This window comes from Chinchilla lanigera, unplaced genomic scaffold (genome assembly GCF_000276665.1).
Source record: "Chinchilla lanigera isolate Chin_1 unplaced genomic scaffold, ChiLan1.0 scaffold00013, whole genome shotgun sequence".
In the NCBI taxonomy this organism is placed as follows: Eukaryota; Metazoa; Chordata; class Mammalia; order Rodentia; family Chinchillidae; genus Chinchilla; species Chinchilla lanigera.
This window is the reverse complement of record NW_004955414.1, coordinates 29,647,364-29,661,852: the sequence shown is the minus strand read 5'-3', so window position 1 is coordinate 29,661,852 and position 14,489 is coordinate 29,647,364. Positions and strand designations below refer to the sequence as shown.

Sequence of the window (14,489 nt, the reverse complement as noted above, 5' to 3'; positions counted from 1 at the left end):
ACAGATGTAAAGAACTGAAATGTATCTTCGTATTAAAAGAACCGAAAAAACAAAGAAAAAAAAAAAAAAGAACCGAAATTAGTTTACCAATAGTAATTAGTTATTTTCTCAGTTTATTGGGGGTCCAGCAAGAAAAAGGTTTCCTGGGCTTCCAGCTCGCAGCCGCGGGCTCTTCCTCTAGACACACAACCCAGTTAAATCGTTTCCCCTCTTTCCAGGCGCTTCCTCCCTTTGTTTGAACTCCATTTCCAAGCAACTTTTTAAATGACCACAGGGCTTAAGTCAACACTTGGCTTACAGGGAAAACTTAATAAAGACGAGCTTCCACTCTGCTCTGCGACCTAGCCAACCGTGGACGAGAGAAGACGATGAAAATAGAACACGCTTGCAGCGCGCAACCGCAGAACGGAGAAGGCATGTCCGTTCTGAGTCGCCGTAGATCCTAGGTGGCTCCGGCTTCGGTCTTCTCCGCACCCCCTTCCACGTCAGCCAAGGAGTGCGGATCCGTCGCCGCTGCAGCTGGTCGGAGCCCCGGAAGACGGTCTTGGGGTTTCCCCACCGCTGCCCTTCGAAGCCAGGTAGCTGGCCCCGAGCCCCGGATCGCAGAGGCTGCGGAGTCCGAAGAACCGGCTCCGCCTGCGGGCCGTCCCGGATGCGGAGCGCGTAGGCCGCTCGTGTCGCGGCCTGGCTCCGGGGAGCGGCGGGCGGGGGGCTGGGACGCCCCGACCCCGCCACGCTCCGGCCCGGGGTCTTCCCTCTCCCGGGACCCTGGGCTCGCCTTGCTGGTCGGCGCTGCTTTGCAGGGGCGAGGAAGCGGGGTTAAGGGGTGGGGTGCGGCTGGCCGTTCCGGGCGCGAGCTGCGAGCCGGGACCCTCCGCTGTGTTGCAGAATCGTCGCCCGCAGACGCGTTCCCCGGGCCGTTCACATCGTGTTACCCTCGACCTCACTGTTCTGGAACCCGCAGGGGTGGGGCTGGAGCACTCCCTGTTCAGCGGGCCTTTTCTTCTGCACCACCGTCTCAAACCCTGGGCGGTGGGGGAAAGTGGGGAGTAAGAAATTAAATACCTAGTTTGGGGCTGACTGGTGTGTTTTTTTATTAAAATGTGTTCTTATGGAAACAATATACACAGAATCTCCTGGTACTATTTTTTTTTTTTGATACGGTCTCGCTATGCAGCTCAAGCTGGCCTTGAGCTCACTTTGTAGCCCAGGCGGGTCTCGAACTTGCAAGTATCCTCCTGCTTCAGCCTCCCGAGTGCTGGGATTACATGCGTGCGCCACCGTGCCCTGCTCTCCTAATACTTTAAACGCATAAATTAGACTGAATGAACTTTAGACAGTAAGATCACTAATGATTTGTGGGATTTCTATAAAACTTGTAATGATTTTGTTGTATTGTTTTCTTTTTTTAGATTTTCTGGCATCTGTCATCCTAAATCTTGTATCAGGGGATTGATTATAACCAGAAACCATGACTGCAGCTGAGAACGTGTGCTATACATTAATTAACGTGCCAATGGATTCAGAACCACCCTCTGAAATTAGCTTAAAAAACGACCTCGGTAAACTGTCTTAAAATTTTTAATTAAACAAAAGAGTAAAAGCAAACATTGTACATAATGGGATAACATATGATATTTTGATGCATGTATACATTGGTGTTGCAATCTATTTCCTCATCCTTCATTTGATTATGGGAGAAAAAAAATCCCAAACATTTTTATCTAGCTTTTAAAAATACACAGTACGTGATTGTTACCTATACTCGGCTGTTCTGTAGCACACCAGACCTTCTTACTCACACCTAACTGTACCTTAGTAGCTATTAATCAGCCTTTCCCATCCCACAGCCACGCTAGTAAGCGCCTCAGCCTCTGGTAACCACCATTTTACTCTCAATTTTTTGATGCTCTTACTAAGTGAACTTTGGTAATATTTGAGAATCATATGAAAAAAGAATTGAAAATTTTCTCATGTATGCTTGAGGTTCCTTTATAATTAGAAATGCGTAATTTTTGTCTTAGATTTTTGGGAATGTCTTCTATAGAGTCTTATGACATAGTCTAATGAAAACTTGTTATGTGTGGGTTTGCAGTATTGTTTTATGGAAATAGAATAACATTTCAAGTTAGCTTAGTAGAGCTAAAGAAATGTAATAATTGCTGGTGTGCTTTCTGTTGCTGGCAGTTCTGTATAGGCAACAGGTTGAGAATGTGTATTGAAGTACCTTCTCTCCTTTGTTTCATTTCCTATACTTAAAATATAAAACTCAAAAACTCTGTTCCTTGGGTTGCTACTCAGGAAACTCTGGAAATCAGCATGTATTTTCCCTAAAGGTTTAAGTTTTTCATTTGGAAAGCATTTATTGCAAAGGAGAAAAATACTGTTTCCTAAAAGTGCTGTGTCTCCTTTAAAAGTGTATACCAGAAAGGCTCCACGATACACCCCTATAATCCTAGCACTTGAGAGGCTGAGACAGGAGGATCACAAGGTTGAGTCCTGTTTGGGCATTTAGTGAGACTCTATGTCAAAAAAAGGCTAGTGATTGTAGCTCAGTGGTAGAGCACCGCCGGGTTTGATCCCCAGTATCACACACACACACACACACACACACACACACACGAGAATTCTCAAAAAAATTTTTTAAGTGCCATATTTCCCAAACTAATTAATTCGTATTTAACCTACAAAAAAATAAATTGACAAAGTACTGTTTTAAACAGAATAAAATGAAGATTATGCTTTAAATATTGAATGGATCTTTGAGTAGTCTGCAGTTCGTTTGTTTTTTTTTTTGGTTTTTCTCCGGTACCAGGAACCGAACTCACGACCTTGCGCTTGCCAGGCAGGCGCTTTTGCTGCTGAGCTAAATCCCCAGCCCTTCTTAAATTGTAGTCTGCAGTTTGAAAAGAGACTTAATATTGTATTTGTCACTTCCTACTCTTAGCAGTGATAGAATACCTCCCAATCTATGTTACTTAATATTAGATGTCTGTTGAGGTCAATTTTTTTTAAAATTATTTTTGTTACTGGGTATCAAACCTAGTGCCTCACAAATGCCAAAAGCAAGTGCTGTACCACTGAGCTCAGGAGGTCTATTTTTAGACAGGAAAAGAAACCCTCCTTTATGACAGTTAACTGATACCATTAGATATGAAAGCTACATCTATTTCCTCTTTTTCATATCACTTAAGATTGTTGAGTGAGCTGGGTGTATGACTCTTAACACTCTGGGAGACTGAAACAGGAGGATCAAAAGTGTGAGCCCAGCCTGGGCAATTTAGCAACTTAGTAAGGCCCTGTCTTAAAATACATAAAATAAAGAAGGGTTGGGGATGTAGCTTAGTGTGAAGGCCCTGGGTTCAATTCACAGTACCACCAAACAAACAAAAGTTGGATGGGATGCAAGTTAGTAAATACGCATTTATTACTATTTTTTCTCTATAATGTAAAATGCTTAAGGCTATAACTGAGAAGGTAAAGAATTAAACCTGTCCTAATTGGAATAATACTCTTGTCTTAATTGTATGGACCCTGCCTTACTCTCCTCTAACAAATAAGTAAATAGTCTCTAATTTTGTGTATATTTTAAGAAAAGTTGAGATTAAAAGTTTAGGACTAGTTTTTGAGTAAGAAATAACTTTTATTTGGTTAAATGTTGTGTTCTTATTTCTTTGTACCTTTAATCACTGGATCTGAACTCTGTTAACTGTTTATTCCCTAGAATAGGAGGTACTCAGTGTATATTGGTAAACTGAATTGATTCTTAAAATTTGCCGTATTTTTGATAGTGTTCATTTAAAAAAATCTGGAAATTTAAAGCTTTGGAAAGAAACACGTCCTATCTTCACTTGAATTGTTGGAATCAGCAATTGGGGTGGAGTGCATAAAATAAAACTGCTGTAGATTTTTTTACAAGTTTGTTGTTAAATGTACTTTCAAAACTTTTTAAGCTATTGTTACAAGTGGGGTTCTAGCCTCCTAAACTTTTATAAATTTATTATTTTGTGAAAAATATTTAAAGACTAGAGTAAAAGAAACCATGAAGGTTATAGGGATGCAGTTATGACTTTTGGACTTTGTATCCTTTATATTATCAAACAGTAGAAAAGCATTTTAAAAATGAGAAAGGGAACTTTGGGACAAAGGCGGAAGAACTTGTTGAGACTCAGTGAATACAACCTTAACCATTTAGAACTTTGGTTAGTCTAAATATTTGAAGGTATTCTCTGTTCTGCAACATGTAAAAATATTAACCTGATAATGATAAATAGCCTTTGGAGGATAGAAAGGACTTTAAGACTTTTGATTTACCTGGAACAGTTTTTCTGAAGCTTAAGTTTTTCTTATAACCCTACCAAGTGACCAGACATGGTGTGTCTCTTTGGCAGCAGGAATTCTCTAGTTAATAGCTATTTAGGTCTCATTGTTAGAAAGTTATTTCTCATAGTTAGGCCCACATGTGCTTGCTGATAACTTCTCAGTTTTCAATTCTGATCATTCTCATGATAGCCCTGGGTCTTTTATTTCATTTTGTCTTTGTGGTACTGGGGATTGAACCCAGAGCCTTCACACTGGGCTAGATTCCTAGCCCTTTTTATTTTTTGAGACAAGGTCTTGCTTGCTGAGATGGCCAGGCTAGGCTCACACTTGTGATCCTCCTGCCTCAACCTCTGAGAGTGCTGGGCTTACAAGTGTGCACCACCATGCCTAGCTAGCTCTAGTCTTGTAATCACTCTATGTCTTCTCTTTTCCCAGATAATTATGTATTTTTATGGTCTAAAAAATTATAGTAGCAGTATACCTGTATCATATTTTTGCCCTTAAATTTTGAATCCAAGAGAATTTTAGTACCATAAATTTTTCAGTGTGCAATGATAATATGAAATTATTAATTGTTTCACATTCAGTTTTTGCACTTTATATGGCATAGCTTTGGCTTTTTGTTTGCATTTTGTCTTAAATGTGTTATCCTTTAAACAATGGCTAGAAATACAGAAATTTTAATATTCTTCCAGTTTTCCAGATAGTATCTTAAGTCTAAAACTATATAGGCTTCCAGGTGTGGTAGCCCATGCCTGTAATCCCAGCACTCAGGAGGCTGAGGCAGGATTGCTGCAGGAAGGCCAACCTGCACTACAAAGTAAGAACCTGTCTCAAAGAAACAAAGAAAATAAAAGAAAATTGTATAGTCTGTAGAAATATAAGATTTTGGAATTACTCATTTCTTTAGTCAGCCTTTTCTAAGAATGAGGACCTAATAAAAGGTTACCATATTCATCTGAACCCCTCCATAATAAGTGATTGTAACTTTGAGAAAATGCACATAAAGTAAGTTACATTGAATTCCGAAGTACTTGTTTTATTTTTTTGTTGTGTGTTTGTTTGTCTTTTTGAGACAGGGTCTCACTATGTAGTTCAGGCTGGCCTTGAACTCACTTTGCAGCCCAGCCTGGTTGAACTTGCAGCAGTCTTCCTGCCTCAGCCTCCCAAGTGCTGGGATTACAGGCATGCGCCACCATGTCCAGCTAGAAGTACTTGTTTGAATGGCATCTATTTACATTTTTAAAAATAGCTACAGAGCCGGGGATATAGCTCAGCAGCACAGCACCTGCCTGGCAAATGCAAGGTTCTGACTTCAATTCCCAGTACCAAAAAAAAAAAAATAAAGCTACATATGTGTTTGAAATATAGTTATTCGGTATACTTACAGATTCAGGAACTCTACATTGACTCAGCTGGTTAAGATTAGACATCTAATCCAGTGTCTTCATACTATATCTGAAAAGAGTAAGGTTCAGAGATAAATGATTTATGCAAAAATGTGGGGGTTTTTTGTAGTAGAATGAAGTAAAGAAACCTTGTCATTTGAATGTATGCTTTTATTTCCATTGCCAATAATTAAAAAGTGTTCTTTTATTAATTGCTTTAAAACTTACCTGAGGAATTGTCTTTTGAAAGAACTATGCTTTTTTTTTTAATTGGATCAGAAAAAGGAGATGTGAAATCAAAGACTGAAGCTTTGAAGAAAGTAATCATTATGATCCTGAACGGTGAAAAGCTTCCGGGACTTCTGATGACCATCATTCGTTTTGTGCTACCTCTTCAGGATCACACCATCAAAAAATTGCTCCTGGTATTTTGGGAAATTGTTCCTAAAACAACTCCAGATGGGAGACTTTTACACGAAATGATTCTTGTGTGTGATGCATACAGAAAGGTAAACTAAACCAACCTACCTTCCTTCCTTCTTCCCTCTTTCTCTCCCTCTTTCCCTCTCTTTTTCTCTCTCTCTTTCTCTCTCTTTCTCTTTTTGAGACAGGGTCTCACTATGCAGTTCAGGGAATGGGTTTGAACTCACTATGTAGTCCAGGCTGGCCTCAAACTGGCGGCTATCCTCCTAGCTAAACCTCCTGAGTGCTGGGATTACAGGCATAATTGCCCAGCAATTATTTCTGAATATTGCTTTGCTTTTAAATAATTGCAATATTGGTAAATGGGCTTTTAGTTTTTATTTTTTATTTTTTTTTTTTGGTTTTTCTCCGGTACCGGGAACCGAACTCACGACCTTGCGCTTGCCAGGCAGGCGCTTTTGCCGCTGCGGGCTTTTAGTTTTTAAAAGTAAATCTTTATGAAAATGTAAATTGGAGATACTGTATTTTGGACTTAAAAGTTTTAAAGAGTTATTGTTTAAAAGTTCTATTGTTACTTTCTGAGACATTTCTATGCATTTTATATATGTGTGTTATAAATTAAGTGTAGCAACACGTATATTATATAAGACAACAATGACATTGGTGTAAACTATAATCAACAGGAATCTGATGCAAAGTATCTGATAATCTAGATCTTTCCTGAAACTTTGATTTTTTTTTTTTCCATTGGAAAGTTTTGCATTTAAAAATTAATTTTTGTAAGCTGAAGCTCAGCATTTCATATTTAATTTTTATGTCAGGATCTTCAGCATCCTAATGAATTTATTCGAGGATCTACTCTCCGTTTTCTTTGCAAATTGAAAGAAGCAGAATTACTAGAACCTTTAATGCCAGCTATCCGTGCTTGCTTGGAACATCGACACAGCTATGTTAGAAGAAATGCTGTTTTAGCCATCTATACTATCTACAGGTAAGTAAAGACATACCTTTAGCGTAGCTGTGGGAGGACTTCCCAGTGTTTTAGGCTGGAGGTTCCAAAGTGATTGTTTGTAAACCATATATAGTTTGTGGATAGGTTTTGTTCACCACCACAGTATTTTTCCCTTATTATCATTAAGTTGTCAACATTGAAAAGTCAAAAAAGTGCTGGCAACACTGGTCTCTAGTTTTTGCACAACCACAATTGAAATTGAATGACAATAGCTCCCTTTAAAATTATATACTTTTGCTGGGCATGGTGTTGCACACTTGTAATCCCAGCACTCAGGAGGCTGAGGCAGGAGGATAATTGTAAGTTCAAGACCAGCCTGGGCTACAAAGTGAGCTCAAAGTCATCGTGAACTGCATAGTGAGACCCTGTCTCAAAAAGACAAAAAAATAAGTAAATAAAACAAAATATAAAATTATACACTTTCTAGTTTGAGACATTAACCGTCATTCTCAATTGTATTACTCTAGTCTGCTTAATTCATTTACTTGTTTAGCTCCTAAAGGTTGTGAGTTTTTCACTTTGTTTTAGAATTCTGAAATGTTGGTCTTATCTTTTTGACTTTCAGAGGCTATGAAGAGGGAACTAATTCTAGTTCTTAGAAGGGAGGAGATTTTGGACTTTGAAAATTGGAGAGCCTGGCGTGGTGGTGCATGCCTGTAGTCCCAGCACTTGGGAGGCTGAGACAGGAGGATCGTTGTGAGGTGGAGACCATCCTGGGCTATAAAATGAGATCAAGGGCAGCCTGAACAGCATAGTGAGACCCTGTTTCAAAAAGACAAAAAGAAAAAGCAGTTGATGAAACTAGTTAGATGAAGTTAGAATGCTTGGCTTTTACAATCACTGGTATTCATCTTTTTTCTTTATCTTTTTTTTTTTTGTGTGTGTGTAGGGTGGTGGGTGGTAGTGGGAATTGAACCCAAGGCTTTTATGCTGAGCTACATCTCCAGCCCCTTTTTTTTTTCAGGCAGATCTCATTGTGTAGTTCAGGCTAGTTTTGAACTCTGTGTAGACCAGGATGGCCTCAAAGTTGCTTTGATCTTCCTACCTCATCCTCTGGAGTGCGAGAATTGCAGGTGTGTGCCACCAAGCCTGGCAGATGTTTTATTTTGAGACAGATCTTGCTGAGTAGCTAAATTGCTCAGGCTAGGCTTGAACTTTGAATCCTCCTGCCTCAGTGTCCCAGAGTGTTTGGAATTATAGGTATATAGCACCACACATGGCAGTCAGTCAATTTAAAAGTAATATAATTTGCTTATAAAGGAAAGTAATGTTCTGTTGAATAATGTCATTTGGATTCTCTGAATGTTACCATATAGATTATAGAAATTTCAGAACTTAAAGTATAAAGCACTGAACAGTAACTGGCTATATGATGATATTAAGGAATTACTGATATTTGAAAGTATGGTAATAGTAGTATTAGCTTTTAACATTTCGAGAAATGTACTAATCTACTTACAGATGAAATAAGCTGTTTGGGATTTGTTTCAAAATAATATGGGGTGAGGGAAAACAAGTAGGTGTAGGTAAAACAAAACTGGCTAAGAATTAGTAATTATTGAAATTAGGTGATAATTTTTATTGGCTAATGTTTATCATTGTGTACTACAAATATTTTTAAATTTTCTGAAAATAGGTAAGTTAATAAGTAAACAGTGCACTGCTAATAAATTTTAGAGGACATGTTTTTTCTTTAATTCGTAATATTCTTCATTAAGGAAAGGTTTTAACTTCAAATATTGATACTGTATTTTCAGATATTTTAGTAAATATTAAACATAGTTATTAGGATATATGTTGAATATATCAGCTTTCTCTGTGTTGAACTAAAAATCATAATTTCATAACTTAATAGATGAAGATATAACCCTACAATTTCTTCTCATAGATTTAGGGTTTCAAAAAGTAAAAGAATCAGTGGTGTTACAAAGTTTGGTAAGTTTTAATTTTGGTGCTGTCCAGAAAATTACAAAAAGAACAAAGTAGATCTTTATTAAATATGGCTATTACCTGTTCTATTTAAAGAAATTTTGAACATCTTATCCCTGATGCTCCTGAGCTGATACATGATTTTCTGGTGAATGAGAAGGATGCAAGTTGCAAAAGGAATGCATTTATGATGCTAATTCATGCGGATCAGGTGAAGTACTTTCTTAAGGGTATTTTTATGACTATTTTAAATGAGAATTAAAAGTATTATATAGATTTAATCATGTTTTCAGTAAGTAATTTTGCTTGTAATACCTGTGATTTGAGTATTTTTATTTTATAGAGTTTGGGACTTAATTTGTATAAAAAATATTTTTCTTTAATCCTTACCTAAAATACTACATGGGTGATACATACATTTTTTAAAGTAAATAATCAGAGAGGCATTTCATAACAGCCACTTCATAGTTTTGGGTTTTTGGGGGTGGTTTCTTGATGCAGGGGATTGAACCCAGAGACTTTTACATGCTAAATACTGCCCTATAACTGAGCTGCACTCATGAACCCTACTTCATAGTTTTCCAGATGAAATTATATGACTGTGTTCTGTGACACTCTGCTGCAGAGTTTTGATTGTTTTTTCCTTGTTGGTATAGATCTGAAATTGTTTAGCTTTGTGTAGGGTCACCCTTAGGCATTTCTGTGGAAGCAGGGTCACCTTCCATGTTGATGTGTGTACTTACTAGGCTCTTCCAATTCAGAAGGAGCAGCCAATTCTACACCGTCTTTGCTAGTAGTTAAAGTATATGGACCTGCTTTTAGTTAGCAGTGACTCTGTACACGTTGGTGGCATCTGATTTGAAAATTTTACTTATTTCACTTAGCATAATGTCTCTAAAGTTCATCTATGTTATCAAGTCCCTGCTTTTAGTTATTTAAGTATATACGCAGAAATGGAATTGCTGGATCATATGGCAGACTTGGTGAGGAACCACCATAACATTTTCCATAGCTCTTGTACCATTTTGTATTACCAATAGAGTACAGTGGTTCTAAGTTTGCCACATCTTTGCCAACACTCATTATTTTCTGGGGATTTTTTGATGGTAGCCATCCTAATTTGTATAAGGTGATACTTGGATACTGTCAGTCTGTCTTCCTAACCAAGATTATGAGAAAGCTGCTTATATGGGCCACAATGTTATGTCCTCTTAAAGACCTCATTTTACCTTAAAAAAATGTTTATAGTGCTTGAAACTAAGGGTTTCATGCATGCTAGGCAAATGCTATACCACTAAGCCACATGTCCTGGCCCTAGAATTGGTTTTATTGATTTGTACTTTTATTATTATACTGTTTACTTACAGTAATGGGCATAATCAGAAATAAGTCAGTTAAATTTATTAATATCTTTTATTGGACAAACATTATTTAGGACATTGTTCTGTGTATCATACTAATATATGAGGCCCCATGGGAGGTTTTTCCTTTAGGTTTATAGTAAGAATAGCTACTATATCTATCCTACATTTTATGTGTTAACTTCTTTTTTGATTCCTTCATTTTTTTCCCTAATTTCTTTTTGCCCTTCTTTCATTTCTTTTATTTAGTTGTAATGTGTACTTTCGGAGTTGCATTGAGTCATTGTATTGAATAAGGTAGAGTATGACAGAGTAGGTTTTGGTTTTTTTGGTACCGAGAATTGAACTCAGGACCTTGTGCTTGCCAGGTAGGCGCTATGCTGCTAAGTTGTATCCCGGGCCTGATAAGTGTATTCTTTCTTTTTTTAGGATCGTGCTTTGGATTACCTGAGTACTTGTATTGATCAAGTTCAAACTTTTGGAGACATTCTGCAATTGGTTATTGTTGAACTAATTTATAAGGTAAGTGGTAATTTATGGTGGGTAAACTTAAGTTTAGGACAAGGCTAAATAGTCTTTTTCTGAAGTGCTACCTAATTGCTACAATAATATATTTTACAGTTGATCTGAGCCAAAAGGCCGAGAAGGGATGATAATATATTTTAATAATAGAAATATTTTACAGCATAGACCTATTAACGACTTTTTCTTTTTCTTTTCCTTGGCTTATTTTATTTTCCATTTACTTTGTTCCATCCTTTATTTTGTCTATTTCTCCAGGGTCCAGGCAATCCTTGTGTATTTGCAGCACTTTAATTTGCTGTGTCTTTTCAAAGAATTGAGTATATCCTAATGTTCTGATAAATAAAAGGGGTGGTGACTTGGAATTTTGTGTGGCTAACAGATTGTAGCTGTCTGCAGGAAAGAGGGTTCCTCTCAACACAGGTTACTAGTGATTTAGGGCAGCATTTAAAGTGAAACAGGGAAATAAGGACTGTAAATATATAGCTCCCTTCAGTTGGTGTATCTGCTACACAGATGCCGCTGAGGTTCTCAACAATAAGTGTTCCCTGCTACCTGGTGACTTTGTTTCCTAGGGTCTAGATTATATTAGAAGGGAACAGTTTCTGAGTCATGTCCAAGTAATAGAGATGTGGCTGTGTGTACTTTAGGAAAGTCTAATATAGGCTTTAATTAAAAGAGAAAAATAAGGAATATTTGTTTCATAAGTAAAGGAATCAAGGTGTATTTAAAACAGGATAGAAGTCTTTAGTTTCCTCTCTGATAATGAGTATCATCATAAATAATAGAAAATACTAATTGATTTTTATATTTTTGAGACAGGGTCTCACTAGGCAGTTCAGGTTGGCCTTAAACTCACTATGGAGCCCAGGTTGGCCTTAAACCTGAAGCAGTCCTCCTGCCTCAGCCTCCTGAGTGCTAGGATTACAGGTGTGCTCCACAACACCTGGCAGGAAATAATAATTCAAAAAAATCTTTGCTTATCATTCTTGCTTGAAGAACTGATACTTTCCTCTTATCAGCTATTGATATTTATGTCATCCATCATGTTTTCCTTTTTGACATGGCATCTAGAATAAAAATTTAGACCAAATTTAGTGTCTTATTACAGGAGTCATATTAGTATGTTTGGTTAACATATCTTTACTTCCATTACTTTGTACTTTTTCTTTCATTTATGTGGCATGTACATACCTTTTATAAGCCATATAAAAACCTTTTGTGAAGCAACAAAAACATAAATTATGATAGAATGAATAAATGAGTGAGTTGCTATTACAGTATTTGAAATAAAACTTCTTTCCAAAATTACCACTGATATGTCACATTATCTCACCTTATGCTGGCCTACATTTCTTTCCGTCCTGTGGGACTATTCTTAACCTCAGATTAAGCACATTAGCCATCCCATAAGCTAACATTAAAAAAAAATTGTATTTGAAAACAAGTGTCAGGGCAAGGGGTATTGGCTCTGTGGTAGAGCAAATGCCCAGCATGCACAAGGCCCTAAGTTCCATCCCCAGCACTGGAAAAAAAAGCATGTGTCCCCTGGAATTTTTTAAAACCTGAATGTTTTCCTTTGCAGGTCTGTCATGCTAATCCTTCAGAAAGGGCTCGTTTTATTCGTTGCATCTATAACTTACTACAGTCATCTAGCCCAGCTGTAAAATACGAGGCTGCTGGGACATTAGTAACACTGTCAAGTGCACCAACTGCGATCAAGGTACTGCTTATTTCTGGGGGCCAGATTAGATGATAGACGTGCTGTCTTACCACTTGTGATCTAGTGGCATTGTAATTCACTATGTGATGTCATGGCATAGAGAGAAGTACAAATTTTATAAAATTATTCGCCTTTTTACATAGTCCAACCTTCCTTCTCTCCTTCCTGCTTTCATATGTATGTATGTACAATGACAGAAGAGAGAATAACACTACTTCTAGTTTCTGGACATTTACTCTGGTGTTTTAAGATATCTTGTCATACTTACATTAAAAACTACATCTGAGCCAGGCGTTTGGCACACACCTGTAATCCCAGCACTCAGGAGGCTGAGGCAGGAGGACCATTGCGAGTTCGAGACCAGCCTGGGCTACAAAGTGAGCTCAAAGCCAATGTGAACTGCTGAGTTCAATTCCCAATACAAAAAAAAAAAAAAAAAAAAAAAAAAAAACACTACATCTGGGAAAAATAAATCTGAATACCAAATGATGCATCCTAAAATGATTCCAGTATTTTCAATAATGGATTACTGTCTTTCTCTTCTTTAGTTTACTATGAGTAAACTCTAATGTATTCAGAATGAATTATTCTAAAAAGTCAGATTGTGTAAGTAGGAAAATATACTGTTTTATCCACCAATATTTAAATAGTATTTTCAATTTTTTATTTTGAAATAATTTTAAACGTGCAGAAAAGTTGTGAAAATAAGGCAGTATTCCCATATACTTTTCCAGGATCTTCCATCATGTTCATGTCTTGCATAACCACTGTATAATTGTCAAAACTAAGAAACATTGGAACAATATTATTAACTAAATAAACTACAGACTTTACTTAGATTTTACATTTTTCCAGTAATGTCCTTTTTCAGGATCTAATCAGGATCCAATATTACATTTAGTTGTCTCTCTGAGTCTCCACAATCTATAAGAGTTCCCCTGTGTTTCCTTGTTTCTCATGGTTTGACACATTTGAAAAATACTAGTAAGTTTGTTTATAAAGTATCCTTCAATTTGAGTTTGTCTGATACTTTTTTGTAGTCAGACTGAAGTCATACTTTTTCTGGAAGAAAAAGTGATAATACTCTTCTCACTATATTATTGCAAGTGTATATGTCTATTCACGTCTTACTAACATTGGTCAGTTAAGGTGGTGTCTACCAGATAGTTTTGCTGTTCTGATTTTTCCCATTATAGTCCATAAGTGTTATAAGGGATATATTTGAAACTGCACAGATACCCTGTTGTCCCTCAGGTTTACGCCTACTAACTTTTGTATCAATCCGTGAGTTTTCTCAGCAGCAGTTTTACTGTGATGTTCTAATGGTGGTTTTGTATTTTTGTCATTCTACATTTACTATAGAATTCTTATGGAAGGAAAAGCTATCTTTTCTCTTCCCTCATTTTCTTTCTTCCTTTCTCTTTCCTTTTTTCTTTTCTTCCTTTCTATAAGTATGGATATTTTATTGTGTGACTTACAAGCCAGTATTATCTTTATTTTTTTAATCCAGTTGTTCCAGCTTTGGCTATTGAGAGATTGTTCAGACTTGCTTTTTTGTCCTTTAATTTTAAGCTGTAGGTTAGTCTGGAATTCTTGGGCTGAAGCAATCCTCCTATCTCAGTCCCTTGAGTAGATGGGACTACAGACACACCACTGCATTCAGCTGCTAACATTTTTAACAACTCAGGATCATCTTTACATTCTTCTTTTTCTGTATTATAACACAAATGTGTTAAAGTGTGTCCCCGTATTGAACTATATTTAATAGCTGTACTTACTGAGATTCTCTTCCTTTTTTTTTTTTTTTT

At 37.1% G+C, this 14,489-nt stretch overlaps 1 protein-coding gene across 1 annotated transcript in view; it reads left to right on the top strand.

The window, feature by feature from the left end:
* Positions 1–399: 399 nt before the first annotated feature.
* Copb1 (coatomer protein complex, subunit beta 1) overlaps positions 400–14,489 on the top strand; it is a 35,140-nt gene continuing 21,050 nt past the window's right edge. Inside the window, exons 1-7 of the mRNA XM_005380331.2 lie at positions 400–578; positions 1,413–1,562; positions 5,991–6,220; positions 6,956–7,125; positions 9,172–9,286; positions 10,866–10,958; positions 12,544–12,681. Of these exons, the coding sequence (XP_005380388.1) occupies positions 1,472–1,562; positions 5,991–6,220; positions 6,956–7,125; positions 9,172–9,286; positions 10,866–10,958; positions 12,544–12,681 (837 nt within the window). The 5' untranslated portion in view covers positions 400–578; positions 1,413–1,471. The remainder of the gene's footprint in view (positions 579–1,412; positions 1,563–5,990; positions 6,221–6,955; positions 7,126–9,171; positions 9,287–10,865; positions 10,959–12,543; positions 12,682–14,489) is intronic.